General features: G+C 46.4%; 1 protein-coding gene across 4 annotated transcripts in view; it reads left to right on the top strand.

The window, feature by feature from the left end:
- Positions 1 to 15,656, top strand: part of MYO5B (myosin VB) — a 144,687-nt gene that overhangs the window by 35,997 nt on the left and 93,034 nt on the right. For all 4 annotated transcript variants that reach the window (XR_003532298.1, XM_027671705.1, XM_027671706.1 and 1 more), the window contains exons 5-6: positions 12,782 to 12,938; positions 15,401 to 15,544. Coding sequence is in view for 3 of the 4 variants with exons in the window: in XM_027671705.1 (XP_027527506.1) it covers positions 12,782 to 12,938; positions 15,401 to 15,544 (301 nt within the window). In the remaining variant the exon portion in view is untranslated. The remainder of the gene's footprint in view (positions 1 to 12,781; positions 12,939 to 15,400; positions 15,545 to 15,656) is intronic.

Below are 15,656 nucleotides of genomic sequence, written 5' to 3'. Positions count from 1 at the left end.
TGGATGGCATGGCTCGTGAGTGATGGATGAAGTGTGTTGAACAGGACTTCTTTTTGCCTTTTTTTAAACTGAAATACTGACTCTGTGGGATACCTTCTGCCTGCAGCTCAGGTTTAGGCAGTTGGGGCACATGTGAGGTGGGCCATGGGTGCTTGGGCAGCTCAGCCATCAGGGTGGAGGCTTGTGAGCATGTTAAACCTGAACTGGTGCAAAAACCTCACTTCCTTTGCGGTGTCTGAGCTTTTAAACAATTGGATTATGTCTGGTGCAGCCTATAGACCAGGAATAAAATTCAAACCCTCCGTCCCAGAAGGTCAAACTTGCAATGTGATTGAGAGCAGAAGAACAGTCTCCTGGGTCTTCTGAATATTTTAGCTTCATTAGTGGCCCAGAACACACTGGAAAGGCACAGTGGAGGTGATTGAATGGGACTGAGTAGATGGCAAGGGAAAAGGGCACAAAATCTAAGACTCTCTGTAAAATGAGAAAAATTGAGGTAATTAGATTTTTACTTCTCTGAGCTTCTAGTATACCATGGCCATTTAGAGACAGGGTGCCAGGGCAGAGCTTAAGGTATTGGTGGTGCACAAGTGTTAGTGAAGTGGTCCTGTGCCTTCTCCCCTGCCTCAAGCCAATAGTGTCCATGAGATGGGACTGGGGACTCTGCTGGATCCCGTGTTTGGTTTTGTCCTGTCATCAGAAAATGCCAATTTAAAAGGGGGAAAAAAAAAAAAGAAGGAAAAAAAGGCGTGGGTGAGCTGGATAAAGGGGCTGCAGAGAGCGCACAGCGACATCTGATCCCTTTTTTGAGTCAAAGTAGTTCACAAAGCATCTGAACACTTACAGTTATTTCAGCACGTGTTAAAAAACTCCCCTTTAAATATGAGCTTTTCCCGAAGAGGATGTTTTGTAGAGAGTTGCTTTGTAGCACCTGCATGTAAAACAGCTTAAACAAAAAGAAAGGCAAGTGATTAAAATTCATATGTGACAGCCTCTAATTTTTGCACTGACCAGCTCTTTAGAAACTCCCCGCATACCCAGCGTGAGACTAAATGCACTCGATTCACTGAAAGAATGTTGTTTTAAGCAAAATACACAGCACTGAGTTAATGTGCAGCAAGTCTGCTACTGGAGGTGGTGGAGTCAAGCGTTGGGAGGGTGGAGGGAGGGATCATTTGGTGATTTTTAATAGCTGAGGCTGTGGGTTCAGAGCAGTGAGGGCTTTGGGTCACACATTACCTGCAGGGCTGTGCAGCCACCTCCTCCCCTGGTCACGATCCCTGTCCTGGTGAGGTGCAGTGGGTGTTGCTGCCTTTTACACCTTCGGGGGGTGCAGGGGGGTGTTTGCAACCCTGAAAGCAGGCTGAAAGCTCTGCCATGGTCACAGGGAGAGCCAGCACAGCCGCTGGTGCCTTGGCTGATTGGTTCTTGCTTTTCTCACAGGGGAACAAAAGATCCCTTGTGTGCCCAAATCCCGGTGGCAGCTCTGGTTTCCTTGTGTGTCGCCGCTCTGGGCAGAAGCAAAAGTTCCCTTTGAAACTTGCATTTCGTCTGAAGTCAGCCTGACCAGCAGCTTTCCACACGTGGGCAAGGGCTGTTCCACACTTCTCTGTGCTGGGCACTGGTGAGGCCACACCTCAAGTCCTTTGTCCAGTTCTGGGACCCTCAATTCAGGAGAGACATTGAGGGGCTGGAGTGTGTGCAGGGAAGGGAACGGAGCTGGGAAGGGTCTGGAGCACCAGGAGCAGCTGAGGGAGCTGGGGGGGCTCATCCTGGAGAAAAGGAGGCTCAGGGGGGACCTTCTGGCTCTGCAACCCCCTGATGGGAGGGGTGAGCCAGGGCAGGGTCAGGCTCTGCTGCCAGGGAACAAGGGACAGGAGGAGAGGAAATGGCCTCAAGTTATGCCAGGGGAGGGTCAGGTTGGACATCATGAGGAATTTTTTCTTGGAAAGGGTTGTTAAATGTTGAAATGGGCTGCTCAGGGAGGTAGAGGAGTCCCCATCCCTGGAGGTGTTCAAGGAATGACTGGATGTGGCACTCAGTGCTCTGGGCTGGGTGGCAAGGTGGGGATCAGTCACAAGTTGGACTTGATGACCTTGGAGCTCTATTCCAACCTTAAAGATTCCATTATTCTCACCCTGACCTGTGTCCCTCTCCATGAAAATGTACCATCAGTTATTTCCAGCTCCGTGGAGCTGACCAAAGTTTGGATGGTGACAGTGCAACACCAGCTTTCCCTTCCCAGCCTTTGGGAGCTTTAGTTAGATGTTTAGTTAGATATTCCCCTTTGTGTCTGCAGCTCTGTTTTTCTTCTTCTCAGCTTTTCTCAACCAACTTGAGTTGTGGGCAATGGAGCAGAAGAATGGGCCCTTCAAAGGTTGTCAAACGTCTTTCAAAAGCAGGGAGCAGGTAGTAAATCTGACCTTTGCTCAAATCAAAAATCAAATATTGAAGGTATTGTAACCCCCTTGCTGTATATTCTGTGTATTTTCCCATTAGCACATCTGGATCTTGTGGTAATAGGAACATTACTTTTGTGGGCCTCTTAATGGGTGTGATGTGGCAGCAGCCTGTGTCAGATAATAAACACAAAATAATTTCAGTGTTCAGGTCTTACCCTGGGAAAGACCTGGGGTACTAAAGGAGTTGTGAAAGCCTCCTAAGGGCATGGACTGGGTGAAGTGCCATGACCTTTATTCCCTTGTGCATCCATCAGGCTGATGCTTTCACAGATGCATGGTGTCTGCAAAGCTGTTTCACGTGGCCAGGCACAAATATCTTGATCTGATTCATGTATAACTCTGCTAAACTGGAAATGTAGAATATTTTAATGTTTTTCCAGGTGTGTGAAAGGGCTCTGCAGAGCTTACCTGACCCTTGCAACGTCAGTGGGAAAGCAAGTGTTCTTGTAACCTGTGGGTTAGACTGGATCTTCCTCCCTCTCAGTGTGAGGATCCCCTCACAGTGTAGCGTTGTTGATAGTTCTTGCAGAACAAATAAAAAAAATAATTCAGGAGTGATTTTATGAGTGAGTTCAGCTTCTGCATATCTGGTCTAAACTGCAGCTCTCTGGGTACCAGATAATTAATCCCCTGTCTCTGCGGTTCAAACCAGGGTCAGCATCTACTGTGTGATTCCTAAATTAGAAGTTATATGGAAATAGAATGTCTCCCCTGTTCAGCCCCACTGCCCACATGCTGTTTCTGGCACTAACTGCCCAAACACTTGGACTGCAGACAGGTTACTCTGTTTAGTAGTGGCTTTCCGTTTTTATTGGAAGTTAGTGTACCCAGGCTTTGCGTTGCGCTGTCAAAAGCATGTGTCAGAGTGTAAAAATCACTGCTTGCCTGCAGCAATAGACAAAGTATCTGTGTCTTGCAGAGATACAGGTGCCAGTGCGGCTGTGTGTGTGGTGACAATTGCTCTCTTTCCTGCTGTGGGGTGCAATGCTGGAGCTGGAAAAGAGCAGGAATTGCAGCATCAACCCTGCACACAAGCAAACAGACTCAGGGAGGGAATGTGGGCACGGTGGGGGATGTCCTTTGATAGCACTTCAAATTTCAAGCTTTACAGGAGGATTTAAAGCTGTACAATGAGAGAGCAGATAGGAGTTAAAAGAGAGATTAACCCCTGACGGAGATGCAAGAGGAATCAGACTGGCACAATAAATAAGGCTGAATCCTGTGTTATATTAAAAGCAGGGAAGGGTTTAGGTCTCCTGATGAATGAGACTATGCTGGGGGTTTTCAGGGAGCTGTGGGGCTGAGCTGTGCTGCAGCTTATCAGGGCCTTGTAGCAGGTACCATCTCAAAACTAAAGCTTTGGTCTAAGAAAGGGATCAGAGCAAAAAATAGTGTATGGCCTTGAATTTAGGAGTGAGTAAAACTGAGGGTTTCTCTTCTGTTTAGGTTTAAAAGTGGGATAGGGAGGAGGGGAGAAGGTTTTGGAAGAGTGTTGCCATAAACATGCTGGTGCTGGTGTTACACCTCAGGGTTTGCTTTTCTTCTCCAGAGGTGATGTACAGAAAGAAAAATTAAGCTGGGAGGGACTCCAGGTGTTTCCAAAGGACTGGAGGAGAGACCCTCTGGTCTTTCTTGCCTAGTTATGGGAGAGGACAGAGGGATGCTCTGAGGATAAGTAACCAACTATTTAGTCCATCCTTTTATTTTATTTTATTTTATTTTATTTTACTTTATTTTATTTGATTTTTTATTTGATTTTAATTTTTATTCTGTTTTTTCTTTTTTTTTTTTCTTTTTGACAATTTAGAATGAGAACTGTGCTACTTGCTAGCAGACTTAATAATGAATGATACATCCCTTACAGAGAGATCATAAATACTCATAAATGGGACAGAACTGGCATGAGAGAGCTTAAGGTAGAGAAAGGTCAGTGCCTGAGTGAGAGTAATGATTGTGCGTGTGTGAAATATCACCATCTGGAAAGGAGTGATAATAACCTACATCAAATGTGTAATCGCTGCTGTGACGCAGGACAACTGTTGGAGCTCTGAGGTGAGAAGGCTGTAACACGAAACGTAATTAAACATTCAAAACAGTATTTATGAGCGTCATAATTACGTTGGAGCTCGAAGACTTGTGATTGGCCTTGCCCACCTCCCAGTCACTGCCTGCCATCCCACATCCTTGGTTCTGGAGGCCTCGGGATGGAAAACCCAGAGCACACACCCAGAAGTCAACTGGTTTCTGAAAAAAATCTCTTTCCGGAGTTTTCCTGCTCTTTCCCAGTTTAATTGATCGGATGGCAGTGTAGGATTTCTCCAAGCGTTGAGTGGGTGGCTGATGATGGTGGAGGTGATGAAATCCATTGGAAGGACTGTCTCTCTGGGGCTGCCATGGGGTGGAAGAAAACTGACTTGCCCTCCTGGTGCCCCCAAAGCTGATCTGCTGGGGTAGCATCCCACGTGGATCTTGTCCCTGTGTGATTATTTATGGGACGGTGCTGTACCAAACCTCCTCCCTCTGTAGTGCTCCACGGGGGCCAGTGGCTTGCAGGCTGTTGCGTCGGAGCCAGGGGTGCTCCGTGGCACGATCCCAGCTCAGAAAAGAGCATCAGGGTGCCAGAGAGCTGAGAAAACCGGCCAGGTGTGTGTTTTGCTCTCCCTAGAAACAGCGCACAAAAGAGCTGCTGACCTCGTTTCCCCGTGGCCGAGGAGATTGTGTTCCTCCCCGACGCGGTACGCGGAGCATGAATCCTGGGAGAAGGTCATCCCGCCTGCCCCCAGGAATTGGTGGGAAGGCTGGAAGACAGCTCAGCATTTTGCAGAAACTTGGAGCTCTTGGGATTTTCTTTGCCATCGCAGGAGCATTTCCAGCCGGCTGCACAGAGAACGGGGAGGGGGGAGAAAGTACCTTAATGAGCCGGGACCGGCGGGACTCCCACGGCTCCCGCAGGAGGGGGGGACTGGTTTGCTGGGGCGTCGCATGAAAAAGCTCTGACCTCTGCAAAAGACATCTTAATTTGCACCGGGGTGTTTGATCTCGGGGCTGGAAACGTCACATTGATGTCTGTTAAACAGTGTTGCACAGAGGGAGTAGCACTGCACAGCAGAGCTGGTGGTGACCACTGCGGAGGATGAGGTTAATTTGCACCTTACCTGCTCCTTGAGCATCGTGCTTTGTGCTCATCCTTTCCCATTTAGGGCCAGACTGGTACTTTAAAGCTTTTTCCCAGCAACTGAGAAATTCAAGTCCATGTTTTCTCTCTGGCTTTTTGCTAAAACCCAAGGGGTTGTGTGTGAGCAAATCTGCTCCAAAGCTGCTCAGGATGGACCCCGGGGGGATACATTATCCCTGATGCACCTTCTTGAGTAAGACCTTGCATGATCTAACATCCCCCAGGGACACCTGCAGCAGATGAGTGATGTTACACCAGATTTAGGCCTTGCCGAGGTGGGATGTTGCTGTTTTCTTTCTCTGGTTTCTCTGCATTCCAGTGTAATGTTATCCTTACAGTTGAGATGGGGAAGGGCTGCAGCAGTTCTGTGGCCAAAACGAATTTTGAAGCTCTGATGTAGCCCATGTGGGTGTAGGTTTTTGGTGAAAACAGTATTGTTTTCCCCCATCAGTGTAAGCCACTGTATGAAAAGTTATCTCTATAAAAAAAAGAAGTTTTCTATATTTAAAAAGTTATCTACATAAAGAAAGGACAAAAAAAGGTTGTATAGGGTAATCCACGCTGTTTATGAAAGATACAGTGTAAAAAAAAGACTCAAATGAATATATAACACTAAAAAATCTGTCCTTATGGTGCTGCTGGCTCCAGCAGCTGCAGCATAAAATGTGCATTTGCAGCTGATGTTTGATAATGCAAACAGAAAACATGTCCTTAGACACTCTTGTTCGACTGGATGCTAAATAACATCTTCTTGGGTTTCTCTGAGGGAAAAGTCTAACTACCCCAAAGTTGTGGGTTTTTATTTGCTTTGACTGACAATGCCAGGCGTGGTACTCTAAAAACCCAAATTAAAGCAAACAAGTAAAACAAGTTGCTGCCACTATTGACGGTGATGCTGCTCCGAATTCCAGTTATCCTACTGAAATGGGAACAATTCCTGGCTTGGGAATTTCAGAGATGGCTTTTCTCTGTGTTACAGCACTGCAACACTCCAAGTTTTACCTTCACGGTGTGCAACTTTTCTTTATTAATTTGAAGGCAAAGTTAGACCATCCCAGTTTTTCATCACTGTCGTTAGCACTTGAGGGATGCAGTCTAGTGGTAATTAAATTATTGCATTTTTTTATATCACTAACAACACAATGCAGTATTTATGCTCATCTTTAGCCTGTGCAGCACTGTCAGTAGAGAAGTGTATTAGAGCCTGTTGTGGTCTGGGCTTTACGGGTGTTCTTGTTATGGTCAGGCTCAATTCAAACCACAGTACTAATAGGATTTTTAATCTTCAGATTGCTTTATGAACACTAATCCTCCCAGCATCCTGAAAGAAGTAGGTTAAATATGATTTCCGTGGTGGAGAGACTTATTGACTCGTTCCACGACGTGGAGAATTAGTGTCAGATCTGGGATTAAAGCTGGAGTGACCCCTGACAATTGTTCACAGAGTCTGGCTCTGCCGCCGTTTGCATCAGATGTTTTTCCCTCCTGGAAGAGCTGTGTTTTTAGTGCAAGTGCTTTTGCTCCCACAACAGAAATCACCCCTGGAAGTGTCCAAGGCCAGGCTGGACGTGCCTTGGAGCAACCTGGGATAGTGGAAGGCCTGTGACCTCTAAAGGCTACTCCCAGCCCTGGCAATTCTGTGATTCCATGAAATTTTTCATGTATTGTAAAAACACCAGTGACTCTCTACTTAGTTTTGCTGGGCTGGGCACCTCACCCATCTCTTACTCTGTGTGTGGGTTAGAGTCTTGATGTGTTTTGCTCCCGAGATGACAAATGTCTGCAAAATAGACTGTGTTACCCACCTCCATAGCACGTTTGGAGGTGCTGTTGCCTCTTGCTTTGAAGAAACAATTCTGGGTTTTGTTCTGCTTGGAATTCTGCTCCCTGATGGTTTCGTTTGCACCTCTGATGGATGGAGGCTGTTGCACAGATCCTGGTGTTAGTTTTCCGGGCTTTGAATCAACTCGTAAAGCTGCTGTAAGTGAAGAAATTCACCTCTTGGGGTGAAGGTCGTGGAGTTGCATCTTTAAGTGCCTCATACCTAGTTTTGAGCTGCAGCTGTGGTGTGTGGTGGGAACAGTATCTTTGGCCATCGTTGAAGCCTAATTCCAAAGGCAATCCCTGAGTAGCCCCCGCAGGAGATGTGACAGTATTGCCATGCTGCAGCAGAGACGGTATTCACCCTTAACATTTCACTTTGTTCAGGCTTTTTTCCCCATAATAATTTTCTTCCGTGCTGGTGCTGCTAAAATTGACTGTATTTCAAGCAGCTGTGTTGCACACTGTGCCTGCAAGGTGGCCAAACATTTCAGTATGTTTTATTCCATGCTGGATACAAACACCCCCCTGCTTGGTTTTAACCATTTCTTCTCTCTGAGCATCCTGTTTGCTACCAACTGCTCCGTGAGGTTCATCGATTTTTCCCTGCTGGCACCAGCAGTTGGTTAACTTTTACACTGAAGAAGGAAAAGTCTCTGTAGCCTTTGTTCCTGAAGGCTTTTATTCCTGAAGTTGGAAAAGAAATGTCTGAACATGCATTATATCCAACAAAAAAAAAAACAACAAAAGCAAACAAAAGAAGAGACACATTACTGCAGATGCAGGAGATGGAGTGGCCTGCTAAAAATAGCATCCTTCTTTTTATTTTATGTTATTAATATAATCTGGAAGTTTTTTATGCCATGGAGAGCCCACCTGAGCCACTTCATGTTGCAGCACATCAACCATTAGGGCAAACTAATGAGAAACTCTGGGAAAATGTGACCTGTCAGAGCGGCTGCAATAGCAGCAATTGTTGTTGACCATGGTTTTATCACTGTGTTCAGTGTCTTTTGGAGAATGATGGTTCTTTTTGAAAACAGACAAGGCAGAGGGAGGAATAACCACTCAGAATGCCACTTAAAGTCATTTTGTGATGGGATCTGAACCCCATGGGAACTGTGGGTCTGGGTTGCTCCTTGGCTGGGCTCCCACCTGGGTTGGTCTCTGCCTTCTACATCCAGGCACACTCCACTAGCTGATAGGGAGAAGTTATGAGAGAGGTCAGATTTGGTATCAAGAAGTCTTGATGTGAATCTTAATTGTAAGCAGAAAAAAGTAGGTTACCAAATATTATGTTGTAGTGATGCTGTCTGCATGCCAAGTAATGAGATTTTGAGATTTTCGAGGTTTTGGCTTCGTTCAGCTGGAGACCCACTCCCTGAAGAATGGTGGAGTTTTCATCTTCAGGCTTAAGGAGAAGAGTGGTAGGGAGATGCTTTTTGAAATGTGCTCCCAGGGCCGTACCTGTCACGGAGAGAAGGACAAGAAACAATAATTCTCAAGTAATTTTTAGGCAAGTGTGGCTCTGGGCCACGCCAGCTGTGCGTTTGCAGAGTTCCAGGGATTTTGGTTTTCACCTCTTTCTCCTGCTTCTCCCTGACCTCTGATGAAGGATAATCTGTTCATCCACCCTTGCAGCCCGTGACAAAGCCTCTGTCTGCCACTTCCTTTGTAGCTGAAGTGGATTTTTTCCGTTGCATCCTACTGATGGCCAACATGGGAGCTAAGTGAGTAGTTGTCCATGAATCACAGAATCATGGAATCATTAAGGCTGGAAAAGGCCTCTAAGATCGGGTACAGCCATCAACCCAGTACCGCCACCATGTCGACCATTAAACCATATCCACATATTTGTTTAATGCTTCCAGGGCTGGGGACTCCACCACTTCCCTGGGCAGCCTGTGCCAGGGCTGGACAGCCCTTTCCCTGGAGAAATTTACCCTCATACCTATCGTAAACCTTCCCTGGCACAACTTGAAGTTGTTTCCTCTTGTCCTTTCACTTGGAGGAGAGACTGGCAGTGCACCTCGTTGAAGATGATCAAAGCATGTGGGAGTTGATGACCACGAAGAAGAACAGTATCAGAGATGGAAGAAAGCATTACAAGAATCCATGGAGGAAGAAGATGACCTTAAAACACAGTGGACTTTCATCAACGACAATGGACTGTTGTATGAATGCACGGGTTATAGTGTTTGTTGCACTTTTCAATTTTGTACCCCTGCATTGCTATAGAAATCCCCCCAGGTTGTTTGTTCCTTTTACCCCCATGTTTTGATTGGTTGTGTAGCTGCCACAGTGCAGATGTTCCATACAAGGTTATGCCTCTCCCCTTTATCCCTTATAGAGATGTAACCCCTCCTTGTTTTTCCTGTTGAGGCGAGTTCCCTCCTTCTCTTTCCCTATATGTCACGTTCACACCCCCAGTTCCAGAATGTTCCTTTCCTCCCCTATATAAGGGGAAGCCATGTTAATAAAGTGCTTACTTGCTTAGCTATTCATCGACCTACAAACTTGTAATGAACCCTGAGTAAGCATCCCTTATTTCCCTGCCGGGCCGTAACAAAAGCAGAGGTGAAACTTGTCATCTACATTAACCAGAGATAAACCATACCAAATCACTGCCATCAGCTGTCCTAGGAACCACTGCTATGGACGTTTTCCACTGTACTTCTGGGTTTGGTGCTTAGTTTTCCTTTCTCACCGTGGAGTTGGCCCTGGTTTTCCTCTCTTGGGTTCATGTGTCTGACGGCTCGTGCTACAAAAAGAGTTTTATTGCACACCTGTGGAAGGCCAAAGGTGTGAGACTGGTGCATTGGCAGCCCCGTGCCTGGATCCTGCCAGCTGGCTGTGGGAGAGTCGTGGTGGCTTTGCCAAGACCCGGGGAGGGCACCACACCATGACTTAGCAAGACCAGGCTGTTCCCACCCGGGATGAGTCACCGGGAACACCGGCTCCAGGATGTTGAGTGCCTGGGTGAGGTTGTGCTCAACTCCCAGCCTGTGTTTCTTCATTAACTCCCTGATAGCTGGAGTAGCTGGCGGTTCCTCTTGCCCTCCTGCCAGTCCATGCCCAGGACAACAGTGTAACTGGCCAGGGGATGGACTAAGATACACTTTGCCAATCGGTGCTCTGAAAAATATAGAGTTGGAAATCATCTTGTCGTTCTTCTCCTGCTGAAAGTGTCACAAAGTTGTGGTTTGCACTAAACTGTTACGTGGGACTTGGCTGAGGTTTTTTTCTCAAACCAATTACCTTGAGCCTGGAAGGAATTAAGATGTATGTGCCTGACAGTGGAGGACAGTAATGGTGTGATGTGTTTCGGTTGGAAGTGTAGAAGTGGAATATGGCAATCATTTAGCCTCTGTTCTCATCTCCTGCTGCTATAAACTTGAACTGAGTATCTTAAATTGAAATGTGTTTTTATGGTGTTTCCTGATGTCAAGAGAACTGCAAGGTTGTTGTAGTTGTATATAGGATTTTCTGTGCCTGCTTTCAGCTGTGATTCATGAAAGCCGGGCAGAGCCTGGGAAGATTAATTTGATCTTATTTAAAAAAATACTCAATTACATTCTTAGAGATTACCCAGTAGCTTGGGTATTTGGGGATCTTACAGCAAATCCTGCAGTGAAAACTCTCTCCTTCCCAAAATCCACGGCCAAGTTGCAGAGGTGCTGGTTTGCAGTGTCCTGACAATACCCTGGGGAGTGAATCCCACTGCAGCAGAGCTACTTGGTCCTGGAGCCAGCAAATCTTTGCCTAGAGGGATGTAGTCCTGAAAATGAGCTCCTGTTACTGTCTTGGCCCTTTCTGTGCCTTGCAGCTCGAGCACAATAAACTGATTAATTGTTGGGATGTATCTGGTGGCTACCATGCTGTGCACCCATGCTGGGAAGGGCTGGGTGTTTAATGATGGCTTGTGCAAGGTTTTTTGGTGTAAACGATGGATTTTGAAAGTAGAGAAAGGCACTTGGGTGAATTTGTGCTCTGTGCAAGGCTCAAAAGCTACATGAGATGATGCACCCGCCACTTCCCCATGCAGTGTCCTGTGCCCTGGAGGTACCTGGTGGTTTGCCCTGGAGGTACCTGGTGGTTTGCCCTGGCTCTGAGGACATCAGAAGCCTGGAGGGGCAGAGCTGCTCCCACTACCCAGCACCAGCCCAGGGATGGGACAGTGGCATCTGCTCCCATCATGGCTGGAGAAGGGTTTGCATCAGCCCCTTGGTGCCAGGATAACGCTTCCCGCCCCTGCAAAGCATTTTCATATGTGCAGATCAAAAGTTCTGGTGTATATTTGCTTGAATATTTTTATCCTGGAGCTGGGACACCTGTATCCTTTTGTAGGGAAGCTTGTTCTGTGCCTGGAGAGTGTCAGGCTGCTTGATCCTTCTGTTAATGACCTAGTCCTTCTAGAAAACTTTTCTGTTCTGCAGAGCTTCAGGAGCTGAACAAACTTGACTTAGTGATGTCTGCCATGGATTGTTTTTGAACTATTTATCCTCTTTTTGTTACCCCTTGGTCCTAGAAGTACCCCCGCACTTCAGATCAATGACTTAACAACTTGACAAGATTTAGAGATGAGTAGCTGGTGCGGGCCTGATGTCAGAGACATGTTTTGTATTATTGTTGTCAATGATTTAGCCAGATGTTGGGAGCTGTGTGAAAATATTGATTTTCATGTAATTGCTTAGGGAATCAAATTATTTCTTCTGTGCCCTAATTGTAGGGTGCTAGATTTTACACCTTCAATATTTTTAACATGTTTTGAGCATAGAGGAAGCTTTTTGGGTATCTGTGTTTTAAAGGCTACTTGAGCAAGTTTCACAATGAATTGCTCATGTTTTATTGGGCAAAAATCTCAAATTCTTGAGTGAAGGTCTTGGAGGGAAAAATTAAATGTATGATATTAGAAGCTGATATTCAGCCAATGCCTGTTAATAGTTTTCCAGACAGATTTCAAGCAGCAGAGGTTTGGGATTGTAGCGTGTTAAGGAATGGACTTCCCAGAACTGGGGAACTCGGTTTAGGGGCGAAGAAGGCAGCAGTGCTTCATGCAGGGGTTCATCTCCCACTGTCTCTGCAGGCCTCTGGAGGTGTTCTGGAGATGTTCGGCGTCCTTTGTGTTTTTGGTGAGATGTGTCACCGTTGTGTGTTATTCACCGTTGCTTTTGCAAATCCAGAGAAAATCCAGCGTCCGTAACGTAGGTGGCAACGAGGTGAGGGACCAACCACACGTGAAGGTGGAAGATTGTTGCGTGGTGCAAACAGCGAACAAGAAAATGGATTAGCTTACAAAGGTTTGACTCCTCTGCCTCAACAGGGATGAGAAGAACCAGTCCATCATCGTGAGCGGGGAGTCGGGCGCTGGGAAGACAGTCTCTGCCAAATACGCCATGCGCTTCTTCACCACCGTCGGGGGCTCTGCCAGCAAGACCAACATCGAGGCCAAAGTCCTCGCATCGAACCCAATTATGGAGGTAAAATCCACATAATTCCCTTTGCCCTGCTTGCAGTGGTCACTGTGTGACTGCAGAAGTCACAAAACCGGTGAGAACCATAGGGGGTTGTGAGCCAGGTCTGATTTACGGCTTCACAGCATCCTTGAGCTGGATTGAAAATGCAGAAATACAGCGACAGTCTTAATTTAACCCACCCTGATTGCTCCTGTATTTGATGGTCTTAAAGCTGAGCCTCTGTAACCCCAGCACAGCTCCAGGAGCTGGTCTTTGATGGAGCTCCAGAGAGGGGAACCCGAGCGGTGCTGCTGGCATCATTAGTATTTTGCCATCTTCCTCCTCCTTTTGTCACTGCATGGTACCTCCTAATCTTCTTTAATTGTGTAGGCGTGGTATAGAAAAGAAAGGGATTAATCTATTTGAGATACTTTAATACAGTTTTATTTTTGTTAATTTTCTGTTGCTATCAATCATATGGGGGAATGAAAAGTCCTATTATAGGGAAATCCCTGCTCTGAAGGAAAATAATTCCTTTTATAAATATAAACGAAAGGGAAAAAGCAGCTTTGTTTTCCTTGCACTGTGGCCAGCTGCTGAAAATAGATGTTTGAGTGCCTAAATCCCATTTTCCAAACAGATTTTGGAGTCAGAGTGCAAAATTTTGGAGGCATTTGTAGAATACCCAAGTCACTATGAAGACAAGATTTGGACTTTTCCAAAGTCAGCTAAGGACTTCAGACTCGTGATTTTTATTTTTTTTAAAGGCAGGAACTGGGGAGTACACAGCGTTGTCCTGCCCTTAGCCTTAGGCTTGGCTTAACCTTCAGGGAGGCTTCCCACTGTGGTGCCTGATGGCCAAACTGTCTCACAGACATGGAGGTTGTGGCTGATCCAGGATAAAAACCAAGGCTGAGGGGCAGCACGTGTGATCTAACACTGTGCTGCCTGGTGTGGGGTGTGAGCTGGAATGTTAAAAGAAGTGGTGGTGCAGGTGATCAGTAAGAAAACCCACACAGGTGTACAGCTGGCAGGGGACACGATGCTTTTCTGCAGCTAGTTTTCTTCATGCTGGTTTACTCCTTTCCTCACCCATCTCCTCTGCCTCTGTGAAATGTAGCTGCAATACCAGGGGACACCTAAAACAGTGCAGGGGAAAAAAATTCATAGTGCATGCTATTCTTCTATATGACCCCAGAATTTTATTGCTCTAATTTTCTTGCCTGTGTTCTGTTCTGGCTGTAATTTCTAAGTGCTGGGGCCAGGCAACGTGCCTGTCTTTATTGGAAATTGATGAGAACATTGCCTATGCAGGAAAAAAACGTGAAAATAACCTGCTGGGTTTGCAGAAAACCCTGAAGTTAAATGGGCTTGGGGGAAAGAAGGTGCCTTAGCTAGAAGAGGAGTTGTGTGGCTGGATGGATAGGGCAGGTAGCAGGCAGGGCTTGCTCTGGGTGTGATGCTGAGGCCATCAGGCCACGGAGCCCTCAGCCCTGGATGGGAGGGGGGAGCAGCTGAGGGGTCAGGCAGCTTTGCACGTGCAACAGTCTCTTTGTTGGTTGTCCTGCACAGAGTACACTCCCTGGGGATTTCTATCATGTGCAACTGGGGGCGTCAGGTCCTGTGATCAAAAGCTTTGGGTGGTGCTGTAGGTAGTGCTGTGATTCTTGGTGAATCTGTGTTCCCCAGGAGCTGCATGCAGGTAAAGGTGATCGGCAAGGGTTGCCTGGGAAAGCCAGACAGCCTTCTAGAGGGGCCTGAGGGATCTTCCCTGTACGTGTCCCTTCCCTTCCATCACTTTTTCTGTGCTTGCTTGAAGCTCATCATCTCAGGACAGGGAGATGTTGGTAAAAACTAAGCTGCTGTATCCGTGAAGGGGAATGTTGCCTTTCTCTGTCCCTCTTGCATCACCATGAGTCTCTCCTTCATGGATTCCCATGTTTGCAGTGCTGCACCCCTGATGTTTGTACGTTGGGCTGGATTCTCTCCTCTCCCCTCTGCCACAGTGTGTGGCAGCATTAGCTGGAGCACTGGAGAGGCACAGAGAGACTCTGTCGTGTCATCAAATCCATGTGCCAGAGCCTGAACATCTGGAAATGGACTGCAGCTTGTTCCCTCTCTCTTGAAGGGCTTCATTGCTTAGGACCCCTCCAGGAAAGCTGCCAGTGTTGACTGTGGACAAAGGTGGGGGCATCCTGTAAAACAAAACAGGAGTGTTGAGGCTGTTGGGATGTAGATGATTTAATTACTGTACAGACACTCATTTCTGTTCATATATATTTTTCTTCTATAAAAATCCTGGAGGCGCCACATTTTCAGTGAAGAGTCCTCCCCAAAGTCACGTTGTTGCTCTGCCTTCTGCGTCTGGGAAGGGGTTTTCCTTAAATCCCCCTGTGACTGTTTATATAACACTGATTACAAATTTAAATGTTTAGAACATTTCAAAAATTAAATTAAAAATTAATGTTTCATTTACTTTTATGCAGGCCATTGGAAATGCCAGAACAACAAGGAATGACAACAGCAGTCGATTTGGGAAATACATTGAGATTGGCTTTGATAAAGGATACCACATCATTGGTGCCAACATGAGGACATATCTGTTGGAAAAATCTCGGGTTGTATTTCAGGTAAGCAACTGCAGGATTTTTTCCTTCTTTTGCTCCTTTTGGGTGCTGTACTCTGGGAATTCAGTACTCTGGGACTTTTCTGTGAATTAAAAAGAATCTCTTCAAAAGTAGA

Source organism: Neopelma chrysocephalum, unplaced genomic scaffold, assembly GCF_003984885.1.
Source record: "Neopelma chrysocephalum unplaced genomic scaffold, ASM398488v2 Primary Assembly neopelma1_97116, whole genome shotgun sequence".
In the NCBI taxonomy this organism is placed as follows: Eukaryota; Metazoa; Chordata; class Aves; order Passeriformes; family Pipridae; genus Neopelma; species Neopelma chrysocephalum.
The sequence above is the reverse complement of the archived record's forward strand: the minus strand, read 5'-3'. Positions and strand labels throughout refer to the sequence as shown.